This window comes from Diaphorina citri, unplaced genomic scaffold, assembly GCF_000475195.1.
Source record: "Diaphorina citri unplaced genomic scaffold, Diaci psyllid genome assembly version 1.1 scaffold104, whole genome shotgun sequence".
NCBI classification, from domain to species: Eukaryota; Metazoa; Arthropoda; class Insecta; order Hemiptera; family Psyllidae; genus Diaphorina; species Diaphorina citri.
The window spans coordinates 246,459-261,002 of NW_007377541.1; the positions used below are offsets into that span (position 1 = coordinate 246,459).

The following is a 14,544-nucleotide window of genomic DNA, read 5'->3' on the forward strand; positions in this document are numbered from 1 at the left end:
TTAACATGACTCGAACATGTTTTCGTGGGACATTAGCAACTGGTTTATTTACTCATGAACTTATGATTACCAGGGACGTAAGCCTTCAACGTTGAATGATTTAATGCCTCCTTTTAATTTATTATGCTTGATTCTATTTTATGACTTTTAAGATAGGTGTAAATAGAGCAAGATCCAAGCCAACAGTCTGAGCTGGTTCTGCACACATTGATTAAATTGTTATATTTAATGATTTTTATGAGTACTTAACTGTTTATTTAAATACCGACACAGGTAACGCAGGCTAGAAAGTGGACTTTAATGTAAATAGTTCTAGATATGTTTTACTTGCAATGGCCAAATAGCTATTTGAAATCTATCGTGGTTGGTTAGGTACATTATGTACCTACCTACTGGGGAGAGTCTTTAATTAAGGTTTGTAGGTTTTTACTTATTTTATTTTACGATAACAAGGTGTTTGTATAAAATCACATTTCAGTATTTCTCCAATGAGTGGAGGTCACCTTCTTTTGACAGTAATAGGTCTTCAATAAATACTCGTAGCTAGGTATGATCAAGGTAAGGTAAATATGTAGGTACCTTCCTCTTTTTATTTCTCAAAATCTTGTTTTGCGCTATTCATCTAGAAGGTTTGAACCACATTTCACACAAAACTTTGAGATAGGAGATTACTGATTTAAATAAAATAATATGCGTACCTGTAACACAATCCAAAAGCTGTTGGTAAGGCCTTAAAATTATTAGCACTATGACACCCAGTATTCAATGTTTGTCTTCAGCGAACCTAGTCACTTTCCACCAATTTAATAATCCCCACTATCAAGGATGTTTTATAATAATTGAGATTTTATCAGCTAAGGCGATATATAAATTAAGATTTCTGATTCTGCTCAGATCAACATTGTTGTAATCGGATTTCTCCCAGATGAGATGTTGAGCTTTGGCGCTTTCGTACCATGTTTTATAATAATTGAGATTTTATCAGCTAAGGTGATATATAGATTAAGATTTCTGATTCTGCTCAGATCAACATTGTTGTAATCGGATTTCTCCCAGATGAGATGTTGAGCTTTGGCGCTTTCGTTTCGGACATTCAAAAATCTAAATTGGTACCTAGATTCCTTTATTTTATGCCAAGGAGGGTGAGGAATTCTTTTTCTCAATGTCTTTATTCATACAACGCACCTAGATTACAACAAGTTTATTTGATTATTCTTAAAATATAAATTCCATACAATTGAATTTTATTATCAATCTCCAGAAGTTGAAGGTTCGTCCTTGTGTTCTTTAGGTTGTTGTGTCGGGGTTGGAGGAGGTGGAGGTGGAGGTGGTGGTGCCCTAGGTTTAGTCTGGCTTCCCGTTGCACCGTTTTCATTTAGGCTAAAGTCTATATTACCATACAACCAAGTGCAATAAGCGATAAAACCGAAAATTGCCGTCGCCAGCATCCTAGCTAACGTCTGTTCAAGTCTATGCATAACTGCGTTTATGGCGCTAGGAGAACGTTTCACTGGCTTCGGAAGGCATTTCATGGGTAGATTTCTTTCGGAGAAAATCGAATTGTTTACAACAGTTTTGAAAATTTCTTTCCGTGCAGTCTCCCCGCAAATATGACCAACAGGAGCACAGGGATTTGTTTCAGGTGGTTTTTCAATGCAAACTTTTTTCTCCACACAAGGCGGTTTTACAGGCTCAGGCGGTTTTACAGGCTCAGGTTCGACTATGATTTCTTTTGGCTTCTCAGGCTCCGTTTCAGGTGGTTTTTCAATGCAATCTTTTTTCTCCACACAAGGCGGTTTTACAGGCTCAGGCGGTTTTACAGGCTCAGGTTCGACTATGATTTCTTTTGGCTTCTCAGGCTCTTAGCTAACGTCTGTTCAAGTCTATGCATAACTGCGTTTATGACGCTAGGAGAACGTTTCACTGGCTTCGGAGGGCATTTCATGGGTAGATTTCTTTCGGAGAAAATCGAATTGTTTACAACGGTTTTGAAAATTTCTTTCCGTGCAGTCTCCCCGCAAATATGACCAACAGGAGCACAGGGATTAATTTCAGGTGGTTTTTCAATGCAAACTTTTTTCTCCACACAGGGCGGTTTTACAGGCTCAGGCGGTTTTACAGGCTCAGGTTCGACTATGATTTCTTTTGGCTTCTCAGGCTCTGGTGGTTTGGTACTGCATTCGGGTTTGTTTTCCATCTTGGTTTTGATTTTCTCAACCATGCTTTTATTCTTGTTCCGTTCATTTGCTTCTTTTCCTCCGAATATGACGTGAACTTTCTGAGAAATTCCACTTCTCGTTCCACTGGAGCACTTATCCTTTGTAGCATTGGTGGGTGGTGTCGCCTCTATGAAAGCGGGTGTACTTCTGCTCAAGTTCTTGTTCTGTATTGTGTTGAGCGGGTTTGTTTTAGGAAGTTTTGTTATAATTTGCCTCAAGTTGTTCATTTTTAGTTCGTAGGTACAGGTGTTTGATTTTGTGCCTATGTTTATTTGTTGTCCGTGTATTAAAAAAAGGTACTCTTATAAAAGATTCCTATAGCACATTGGTTGAAATATTTTCAAATGTTTTTTTCAGCCTGAATTAATTATGAAATTTAGCCGAAGCACCTTCTGAACCTTCCCATAGTAAAATTATGATAATGCTGATGTTTAACTGACTGTGGGTTTTCAAATTTGATTGCATTCCTATAGGTATTTCTCGATACTAATTCTAATAAACTATACAACCATACTAACCTACTAAATTTGTGTATTTTCATATGCCGAGAGAAAGTTCATCATCGGATAGCGGATCTGTTGTCAAAGCGTTTTCATGGTGTGAAGATTTAGCACTATAATAGTTTGTGTGGTTTTAGTCGATACAGAACACTCATACCTGCAGCATTAGTCAAAAATCTAGACTTTCATCCATCTCAGTGGAGCCTTACGTCCGATATTATGGGCTCTGGGTGATATTAGGGGCTCTGGGTCCCTCTAAATATGGCCCTGGTAAGTACATTATTACGATTTGTAGGTATATGAAGTATTCAGCTTCATCCAAAAAATAATACTATAAATTGCTCGATGTTGAACGATTTGTAACTTTGAATTCAACCATTTAGGTACCTACCCAATATCAATATCAATTAAACTTTGTGTTTCATTAAATATTTCTTCATTTGTTCAACAGTGTTCTGTAGGTAACACCTGAAAAATTAATTACTTTCAATAACACTTGTAGTTTTGTGTTATTGAAAACAACTTCATCTTTTGATATCAAACAGCCCGAAGCTCAGAACAGAAGCCATGATATGTGAGATGTGTGTGAGGTTTTAATTGAACTCAAGTCATTTTTATTTAGAAACCAATTCCAGGGTCATCGATATTATTTTCGTTAGCTGTCAGTTCAAAATCAATTGCATGCCTTCATAAATTACCTTTTTGGCTACTTTTACAATACATCTCCATTGCTTTGAAAACTTCAGATTGCCTGCGTCCGTCTTTGAAAACTTCATCTATATTGCGTCCGTCCAGACTTTGGGCACGTTAAAGTCAAGCTTTGTTAAAACTTATAAGGAATTAGTAGTGTCTAAACAAAACTAACCTTACCTAGAGTATCAAGAAATCAAAGTTTGAATCATAGTAATTGTTTCCAAGTTTTTAACAATAATGGTATAATACCTTTCAACTGATTGAAATATTGTTCAATGAGATCATTTACTATTTGGATTGCAATCAATTAAATGGTCTTTACCTATAGCATAACTGGTCTCTAGGGGTGATATGTATCAAGTTTCGGTCATTAGTCACTTGAGTTCCAAGTTTGTGAGGTTTAGGAATCAGATCCGTACTTTTCTGCAGGTGGATTGATTCAACGATGGTTCATCTAAATGGGTCTGGCCTCATGAAATTTTCATCAAAGTCCTTTACAAGTCTTTTGTATCGAATCCGCAATGCTCCAACATAATAACACCCTACACGTTTACAGAACACCACCTCTATGACTTACATTTCCATTCATTCCTACTCAGACATCATGGCAGTTTAGTTCCACATTCAGTTACATTCTTGTGATATGCTTTTGTCATCAATATCAATATCAATTAAACTTTGTGTTTCATTAAATATTTCTTCATTTGTTCAACAGTGTTCTGTAGGTAACACCTGAAAAATTAATTATTTTCAATAACACTTGTAGTTTTGTTTTATTGAAAACAACTTCATCTTTTGATATCAAACAGCCCGAAGCTCAGAACAGAAGCCATGATATGTGAGGTGTGTGTGTGAGGTTTTAATTGAACTCAAGTCATTTTTATTTAGAAACCAATTCCAGGGTCATCGATATTATTTTCGTTAGCTGTCAGTTCAAAATCAATTGCATACCTTCATAAATTAGCTTTTTGGCTACTTTTACGTCTCTATTGCTTTGAAAACTTCAGATTGCCTGCGTCCGGTTTTGAAAACTTCATCTATACTGCGTCCGTCCAGACTTTGGGCACGTTAAAGTCAAGCTTTGTTAAAACTTATAAGGAATTAGTAGTGTCTAAACAAAACTAACCTTACCTAGAGTATCAAGAAATCAAAGTTTGAATCATAGTAATTGTTTCCAAGTTTTTAACAATAATGGCATAATACCTTTCAACTGATTGAAATATTGTTCAATGAGATCATTTACTATTTGGATTGCAATCAATTAAATGATCTTTACCTATAGCATAAAAAGTTGGAACGAAAGCTGCAATGATTAGAAAGAGCTTTGAGGTTTTGCATATCACCTATGATGCAAAACTTGCAACAATTTTTACTACTACAACAGCTCATAGCTCTTTCAAATCTTGAACAAGGAGTTACATTTCTATAGGGTTTGTAGCTTTTACCATTTGGTCATACGTACATTGATATTTTCGTTGGATTACTCACTCATATTACTCATTTTCGAGCTAACCACTAAACCCTTTGCCCTCGTTTCTGCTGCCATTTTCCTCGTAGAAATTTTTACTGAGACGTTTTTGAGTCCTCAACTTTGAGGTTTTGCATATCACCTATGATTCAAAACTTGCAACAATATCTACTACTACAACAGCTCATGGCTCTTTCAAATCTTGAACAAGGAGTTACATTTCTATAGGGTTTGTAGCTTTTACCATTTGGTCATACGTACATTGATATTTTCGTTGGATTACTCACTCATATTACTCATTTTTCGAGCTAACCACTAAACCCTTTGCCCTCGTTTCTGCTGCCATTTTCCTCGTAGAAATTTTTACTGAGACGTTTTTGAGTCCTCACTATTCAAAATTTCTTTTTTTCCTCGAGAACACAGTCTCCTCCAACAGAACCAGGAGTAAGCAAAAGTAATTTATGCACGAGCACCTAGTATAATAATTTATAAAGATATACTCTGCCAGACCTTTGTCCTCTTTGCTTTTTTCCTCGAGAACACAGTCTCCTCCAACAAAACCAGGAGTAAGCAAAAGTAATTTATGCACGAGCACCTAGTATAATAATTTATAAAGATATACTCTGCCAGACCTTTGTCCTCTTTGTGTACGCTGTGCAGAATGTCTTTAATGATCCCTCTGTGCTCTTGTAATACACATATGACGAGTGTAATAATTGCAGGTTTTATGTATTCGCGATGACCAGTGAATGCATGGCTGGTCGCTAGCACAGGTCCAATACTTGCTGGTGCATGCAATATGTTTTACAATGTCAGACGGTTGTACGGTTTTTTTAACTTAATTATCTTGAAGTATGTTGTACTCTTGATGTACCAGGATGGAGGTCTCGAGATCCTCTTTTAGATTTATGTTCGTCATACTGCTCTTCAGATAAGTTCAGATATTCTAGTTATGACTGTATGCACTATTTTGTTTACATCTTCCACGATCCACGACTACATCACAGAATGTTGTTGTTGAGCACCTTTCTCTTTTCTTTGAGGAAGTTTTCAGAGTTTTCTCTTTTTTCCAGCGTAGGTCATACTGCTCTTCAGATAAGTTCAGATATTCTAGTTATGACTGTATGCACTTTTTTGTTTACACCTTCCACAATCCACGACTACATCACAGAATGTTGTTGTTGAGCACCTTTCTCTTTTCTTTGAGGAAGTTTTCAGAGTTTTCTCTTTTTTCCAGCGTACATTTCATCCCTTCCTTCATCTGCTACAATCTTAACTGAATTCTTTATTGCTTGACAAATACTTACCTATCTCTCATGTCTCAAGTTTACCTTGTCATTGTCTCCCCTAACCTTTCTACTTACTTCTGAACCAAAGTCCCTGACCATTGCCCTATGACTGCCCAATGACCAGATTAAGATAATCTAGGTACATATGTATAACTCGAGTATCTGTGCGTTCTATGGTTCTGTTGGAGTCCCGGCCATTTCACAATGTAATTACTCCAAGTGTTGGGTCTGCTTTGGAGACATATGTACTCGAGTATCTGTGCGTTCTATGGTTCTGTTGGAGTCCCGGCCATTTCACAATGTAATTACTCCAAGTGTTGGGTCTGCTTTGGAGAAATGTAATCTATGACTAGGTATGTTATTAAACTATTACTGCCATTATTATTTTACAACTGATTCTGTCTGTCTGTAAACAAAATATCTCGAGAACGGTAAGAGCTAGAGACTTGAAATTTTGTATGTACCTAGTTCATAAATGTGATAAGGATGTAATACAAAACTTTTGGTTAAGATAGGTGCTGCGGTAGGCGGTATTTTGACCGCTTTTTGGCGGTATTTTGACTGCTTTTTAGCGGCTTTCGACTGCTTTTTGGTGGTTTTCAGCTATACCGACTAAACGGTTAGAGATATTGTAAAAGTTACAATAGATTAACACCCAAATAAGCATCATTCATTAGGATAAGGAAAGTCGTGTGATGTTCACACCAGATTTTTATTCTTTTCTTCTTCATCTGTTAGAAGAATTTTGTCTCTCACTTATTCAAAGCAATAGATTAGTGAAGATGCCATTTTCATCCAAGTCATACTCCCAATCATTACAATAAGCTTAGTGGAGATGTCATTTTTACCAATCTCAATACTACTTCAGTCAGCTCCCATGGCGTAGTGGTCACTGCGCTCGCCTTGCACGCGGGAGATATTGGAAAAATCCTACAATGCTGCAGTGAGCACCAAAGTTGTGACATAATAACACAAACAAACTTCCTTTCCACCAATCTCAATACTACTTCATTGCCCTAAGATTAGTGGAGATGTCGTTTTCACCAACTTCAATATTACCTCTTCATTGCAACAGTTTGAAAAAAGCTATGACATAAAATTCCCATAGCGACCAGCATGGTAGGTAAACATTGGATTTTAGGATGATTGAGATATTGGAAAAATCCTACAATGCTGCAGTGAGCACCAAAGTTGTGACATAATAACACAAACAAACTACATTTACATTACCTACAATTCTACTTCATTGCCCTAAGATTAGTGGAGATGTCGTTTTCACCAACTTCAATATTACCTCTTCATTGCAACAGTTTGAATCTAAATCTACCTATCAGGACTTCAGGAGTTATCAATATTTTCCAATCACGATAAAGTCTCCAATGTTTGCCTGTGCTCTTTGAAAGTGCATAATGTGCATTCCATTGTGATAATCTGATAAGATGCGACATTGTGTGGTACCTACCTATCCAGATATAAAGCTTTGCATCTTACACCAATATGAAGGTTCCTAGTACAAGTGCACAGTAGATCATAAATCATAACAGGAGTGAAATGCTGCATTGTTTTCTCGATATATTTATCTTTCATAAAAATACAATGCTATTCCTCCTCTCCGCTGTTACAGTTAACACAGTGTAACATAAGTTAGCTTTAGAGGATGTACCGAGATGTTCTGCACTACCAAAGTGTGAATAGACTTTGAACTTGCCATGCTCTCCGAGTGAACTTTCAGACTTTTGCTATCTTGAAACTATTGTCGTTTACATTAGAAAAAAACTACTTGTACTTGAGTCATGGTCATCATCATCATCATCATGGTGTCTGTTTAGCTGACTGAAACTAGGCGGGCTATCTGGAACTGTCGGGATATCCTGTAGGAGACTCAATATGTAACGTTGTAAACGCTGCGTAGCTACCTTGCGTGTAAACGCGCCCCGTTATATCAGCTGATAGGTTGTTTTGTTCCGTCCGTTTTGTTTTGAAAAAAGTTAGTTAGGCCTAAACTGAGAAAGGTTACAGAAGCTTCCCAGAATTTAGCACAAAATTTAATAATCTCGAGTAGTTAGAATACCTCTATTTAGCCCTTTTATTTGTAACCTTTAGTGATTGTCTTTTGTGTAGCATTTACTTGTTTTGTGTACCAAATAAAACCCTCTTATTTGATAAATCGTAAGTACTCTGGTCTACGCCGTTTTATTACTCGCCGAGGCAGGCTCTAATGTTATTCACAGCATTACAGTTCAAGCAACCTTATCTCGACACATGTAAAACTTGTGATGAGTACACTGCCCGAAAACGCCATGAAACGAATCAAAGTACACGGCAGAAAATTTCAGATAGTCACAATGAGCACATCGAAGAAGCTCAAGCTGGATACAAAGACAAATCCGTTGACAAACAATTTGCCTCTGATAATTTAAACACAACAGTTTTGGTCTTTGATCTGCAACAAGTGTTGCCACGACAAATATTTAAGAGCTAGAGACTTGAAATTTGGCATGCAGCAGTCAAATGTGACAAGAATGCGACACGAAACTTTCGGTTAAGATCGATGCAACGGCCGTTTAGTTAGGGATGGGCTAGTCTACTCCCTGTTTAACGTCCTCTAGCCAGATGTGATCAACCATCACAAGTATTGCTATTTGAAGCCATTCACCCTTCTGAAATCTGCTAGTTAGCTAGCTAGGCTGCTTAGGGTTAGCTGGTCTACTCACTGTTTAATGTCCTCAAGCCAGACCAAGTTTTTAACAACAATAAGGTATGTTCATTGTTATCGACAAATATTGTTTACTATCGCAGACAACTGTCTGTTTACAACCTTACCATAAGGCAGTGCTCTTCCAAAGATTCTTCTGATTGCTTTATGTGGGACGAAACCATCGGGGGAAGAGGGAGTGATGACATAGCATCCTGTGTCTTCAAAAAAGTTATGTCGCTTCCGTCAACAATTGAACACGGCGGCGATTTGGTAATAATTTATATTGCAATATTGCTCCTCTCCGGAAGCTAACCAGTGCTCTGTAATACATACCACACTAGGTTGTCGGTCCCTGTCAATAAATAGTGATTCTAACATGCTGACTTTATTCCTGAGGGAGCCTATGTTCATATGAAATACAGTTAAACTATTTATATTCCTAGAGTTATTGGTAGGTATCATGGGCATTACGATATTATTCTGAGGTAAATAGGTAATCGTATTATTATAATCTCGGCCTCCATTTTCTAAATCTACAACACATCTAGAAAGATTCCGAGCATCTATTTCGTTAGTGTCAACTACCTGCGAATAGTTAGGGGGAGGTACAGAAATACAGGGGGGAGGTACAATGAAATATTGACTAATACTAAAGTTTCTACTGTAAACATGTGCATGTTGGTTTCTACTACAATTGTCGTTTACATTAGAAAAAAACTACTTGTACTTGAGTCATGGTCATCATCATCATCATCATGGTGTCTGTTTAGCTGACTGAAACTAGGCGGGCTATCTGGAACTGTCGGGATATCCTGTAGGAGACTCAATATTTTCCTGGCCATCTTGTCTTTACCTTGGTCATTGTAATGGAGTCCGTCCGCCTTGAAGAGTTTAGGAGAGATAAGACGCTTGGTAATGATTAGCTTGACGTTACTAGCGTCACGCACAGCATATTTCAGTAGAGTGTTGAAACGATTTATGTGTTTATTTAGATGAGGGAGATCATATCTAGGAGGCACCGTAAACACAACAATACTACAATGGGAGTATCTGGCTATAAATGATTCCAGACTCTGTTTTATTGTTGTCCAGTCGGTTTGGCAGATGTCGTTGGTGCCGGCGTGTAAGATGATCAGGTCGCCAGGTACAGGCTGGGAAATGAAAGCTGCCTGATTTATCTGGCAAAGGCCGCCACCGGGAACACATGATGTTAGGAACCTCAGTTTGTTTGAGCAGCGCTGGGTAACAGTAGCACCCAGTCCACGTACATTGCTGTCACCTAGAATATGAATGGTCTTGGGGTGGGTTACAAAAGACCTTTTCAACAGACTTGTTTTTGGGCCTATCTGTTGGATGTCACTGATAGACTTTTCCTTTAGTTTCTCTTCAAGAACATTGAGACGGGACCTTAAGGTTATGATAGATTCCTTAAGGTTATTATTCTCAATTGTCGTCCTGGCTGTCTCAGAAGATAAGTCACAAATGCGTTTATTCAAAGTTTGAATGTTGGATTTCTCAATACTAATATTCTGCTTGAGAGTTTTGCACTCCTCCTCCATGACTCGTTTTTCCTCCGTCAGTTCCAGTATATGAGTGTCACCCTGTAGAATAGTATCTTGATGAGCATGCCGTTCTATTTTCAGCTCTTCTTTAATTTGTTTGTTCGCGGCACTCTGAGTCTTCACTTTTTCCTGTAAAGCATCTTTCTTTTTTCGACATTCAGTAAGATCATTAATATGGTCATCAAGGGAAGATAACGTCTGAACAATAATAGGTATCAGGTCTGAAATGTCCTGGTGATCACAAGTATCCAGGCATTTCTTGATCTGAGTGTCAAATCTGAGTGCAAAATCATACACGAGGTCGTGGGTAAGGTTAAGTGGAAAACAAGAAGTACTATTAGTTCTGCTTCTTAATGAAAGATGTCCGTGGGGTCTAGGTGTTTCTGCCATAATATCGTTCCTGGTAAGGCCTTAAAATTATTAGCACTATGACACCCAGTATTCAATGTTTGTCTTCAGCGAACCTAGTCACTTTCCACCAATTTAATAATCCCCACTATCAAGGAGATTAGAATGAACTAGTGGGTTGATTAGAATAACTAGTAGGCGTTTACAAGAAATGTCAATATCCTATTGGACAATCGAGAAAATTGTCCGAAAGTAAACAGTGTAACCTGGGATGGTGGGGGATTGTTGTTATTTTACAACTGACTAATCACCAAGGAAAAGGTAGCAAGCTTTTCACCAGTGTCCAGAAAATTTCACGATTTCGAAGTCAAAAAATCAAGATTCCAGCATTAAAACATAATGAAAATCACTACTTGAAAGTTATACTTAGAGAAAAACACTTCGCGAATTTAAGTTTGCGTCAGAAAATAAAGAAATGTCAGAAATAAAATTAAAAAATAGCTGTTGTGTTCACCAACAATGGCACTCCATTCGTCAACAATCTCATGAGTCAGTTACTGCGTGACTTGAATATCCAGCACATGCGCACGCCCCCTTACTTTCCAATTAAACACAGGAGCTCACAAAAAGTTTACTGTCACCCATCAATATACCGGGTGATTATGCCAACCGGGCCAACAACAATTTGTGCCAACAATTCTGTTATCTGTTCGGAGATAATCTTCTGCTTATGTGGAGATACTTTGTAGGGTGGAGTATATATGACCTTATCTGTGGTTAATTCGATTTTGTGCTTTATAGCATTAGTTTGTTGTAAACAGCCATGATAGAATACGGAAGAGAATTCAGAAAGAAGGTTCTGAAATTTTTCTTGGTACTCATCGGGAATCTGATTTTGAACTTGGTCCAACTGAACTGGAGGATAAGTAGGGTTTACATTCTGGTTTGAATTTCCCTTTACTAGAGCGATTGTTTCTCGATTTTCAGTTCAAAGATGAAGGAATTGACATCGAAGCGCTGAGATCTCTGAATAATGAAGACATAGCGGCACTCTTCCCAGATAAAATTGGACTTGGATCAAAGTTTCGGAAGAACTTGTCGAGCTACTTCACTGCCTCTAATATCAGCACTCCCAAAACACCAAGTCCATTTACTAGCACTGCCTCTAATATCAGCACTCCCACAACAAGTCCATTTACCAGCACTTCCACAACCAGCTCTCCCTCATCCAACAGAGATGTATTTGCAGAGGTGACCAACTGCATCCTAGATCTCGACACGAACAACACAGAATACACAACACAGCCTTCACACACAAGTGAGTCATTTTACAACTATCAGCAGTCCCCAGGATTTCCGGGCCCATCTTTTTCTTCACCACAAAATTTTGAAACCAACTATGAGCAGCCTCTAAGTCAGTCTTTATCACAGCCCACCCCATCTACATCTACGAATAAATCCGTAACTGATTGTGTTCAAACAATATTGGATTCATAACGTGAAGGGCGGCGACTTCTGTCGCTACGGGGCAAGCTATTAGACGAACATGACCAAAATATTTTAAGCAATTTGATAAATTCTCATCTACTTGACAAAAATCCAGAGGAAATACTACACCGGGACGAATTCGATAACTTGGCTAGTCAAATAACCAGTACCGTAAACTGGGGCGAATAGGGACATGGGGGCAAAAAGGGACAAAATTGAGGAATAAGCTATTTTGTCTTCGCAGCGACGAACGTGAGAGAGCATCAAAATCAGACTTGCGCAGGCTCGTTCTAGACATGCTTGAGTTTTGAAAACAACGGTGCGCGGCATTTTATCTAGTTTCTACATTTTGCTGTGGGTGATTTATTTTTGTTGTCTTATTTTGCTAATTTTTATCACCTGTAAACTGTTTGTCGGTGTGTGATAACGGTAAGTCCAAATGACTTCTGTTTTTTTATAATTATCTTGAAATTGAAATTTGAGGTAAGTCACACATTTATATTTTTTTAATTTTATTATTATTATTTTTTTTTTTAAGTAAATTCAAAATTTCTACCTTTAGTCCATTTCCAATCGTCAATAGGGGTGAATAGGGACGTCCGTATTCACCCCAAATAAACCGTATAATTCAATGTTACCTACTACCGACTCTTTCTATTGAGCCTAAAAGAGGTTGTTTTTTGTGTTCTTGAGCCGAGGTATGTTTGACACTTGGAGCAGATGTCACCCATCCAAATACCATCCATGAGCAACGTATGTTATATTATTATTATCTTTATTTTCACATTCATACAAGAACGGTACACACTGCCCATCTATCCGGGAACAATCAATGTTCCAAAGGATAGGTGGGTTGGAAATTTTGAACAGTCGTAAGTGACACAACTTGGAGTCAGCCGTCTTGAGGGCCATGTTGTCTTGGACTTTACGGAAACCTCTTGACGGAGAAAACAGATCGTGTGGCGCTGTTAGGGATTCTTAATTGTCATATAAGACTCTACACACCAAACAGGAGCTATCGCCACACATTTGACAGTTGTTTACCCTCTCCTGACAAAAACCCAATAGACTATTGTGTGTGGGGATTCATAAAGGATCTCATTTATGAAACACCCGTAGAAAGCGAAGAAGACCTCATAGGCCGGATAGTCGCTGCCTTCGGATTCTTTGTGGAGACCAGAAACATCTTCAGAAATATCAGGAAGAACATGAGGAGAAGGTGCAATCTCTGCATTGAACACGAGGGGCGACAGTACGAACAATTCCTATGAAATACTGTGATAGTGTTTGTGTAGTGCACATCGCGTTTTTCGCCAAACATTTTGTTGTATCTCGGGTTTCGGTCGTTCGATTTCGACGATCTTGATGTCTAATGAAAGGCAACAAAACAGACAAGATTTTCCTGATGAGAACCAGATTTCTATGGGGGAAAAGTTTCGAGTTATTCAAGCGGAAAGTTGGTCAAAAGATCTCAAAAACTGAAACTTTGGAGAGAATCACTCCTAAAAATAGGTAAGTTTGTATTTTTTGCAAATTATTATGATTGTTCTAGATGTTCGGAGAGCACAGGAAAAGTTTGGTGTATCCAAATCTGCCATCCAGCGATATTCGAAGAAGATGAAAGATGGTCCTGTTCCATTGGCGAAAATTGGAGGACAAACTGCTTTGACAAAAGATTTCGAGCTGAAGTTGGTGGACAGTTTAGTCAAATGTTTAGAGTGGGGATATCCCCTGAGTACTTTTGATTTACGCTGTTTCGTTAAGTATCATTTGGATAGGGAAGGCAAGACTGTAGCAAAGTTTTGTAAGAATTTCCCAGGATACGAATGGGCCTTAAAATTTCTTCAAAGACATAAAGTGACCCTATCTCAAAGAATCTGTCAGAATATAAAAAAGAGCCGTGCACAAGTATCACCCAACATAATAAACAGCTATTTTGATGAGCTAGGAAAATCAATTGCAGACATTCCAGCTCATTTGATTGTAAATTACGATGAAACTGCACTTTCCGATGATCCAGGTCGGAAAAATTGATCTTTAAAAGGGGTTGCAAATACCCAGAACGTGTGCTGAACCAAACCAAATCCAGTGTCTCAGTGATGTTTGCAGCCACAGCTTCCGGCCATATGTTGCCCAGTTATGTAATCTACAGAGCGTTTGATGTATCCTAACTAAAGCTTATACAAATCCGCTCCCTTTCGCCTAATATTCATCGACCTAACAATATCAGATTTTGCATAATCAAACAAATGACCCGAAAACTGTCCCGATTCACCCCA

The 14,544-nt window shown here is 38.1% G+C and overlaps 2 protein-coding genes and 1 long non-coding RNA gene across 3 annotated transcripts; 1 reads left to right on the forward strand and 2 right to left on the reverse strand.

Annotated features, from left to right (window-relative positions):
• Window positions 1–1,163: 1,163 nt before the first annotated feature.
• Window positions 1,164–2,693, reverse strand: LOC113465424. The gene is made up of 2 exons (XM_026819936.1): window positions 1,863–2,693; window positions 1,164–1,449 (listed from the first exon to the last, which is right to left on the reverse strand). Exons 1-2 carry the CDS (start codon window positions 2,444–2,446, stop codon window positions 1,251–1,253), a joined length of 783 nt encoding a protein of 260 aa, XP_026675737.1. The 5' UTR covers window positions 2,447–2,693; the 3' UTR covers window positions 1,164–1,250.
• Window positions 1,447–2,275, forward strand: LOC113465426. Its single transcript, XR_003390148.1, has 3 exons — window positions 1,447–1,642; window positions 1,757–1,828; window positions 2,128–2,275. It is a non-coding gene; the product is annotated as an uncharacterized LOC113465426 (long non-coding RNA).
• Window positions 2,694–7,929: 5,236 nt separating the features above from the next.
• LOC113465423 lies at window positions 7,930–11,271 on the reverse strand. The gene is made up of 2 exons (XM_026819935.1): window positions 9,698–11,271; window positions 7,930–8,058 (listed from the first exon to the last, which is right to left on the reverse strand). The coding sequence occupies exons 1-2, from the start codon at window positions 10,817–10,819 to the stop codon at window positions 7,930–7,932; spliced, it is 1,251 nt and encodes a 416-aa protein (XP_026675736.1). The 5' UTR covers window positions 10,820–11,271.
• Window positions 11,272–14,544: the final 3,273 nt, after the last annotated feature.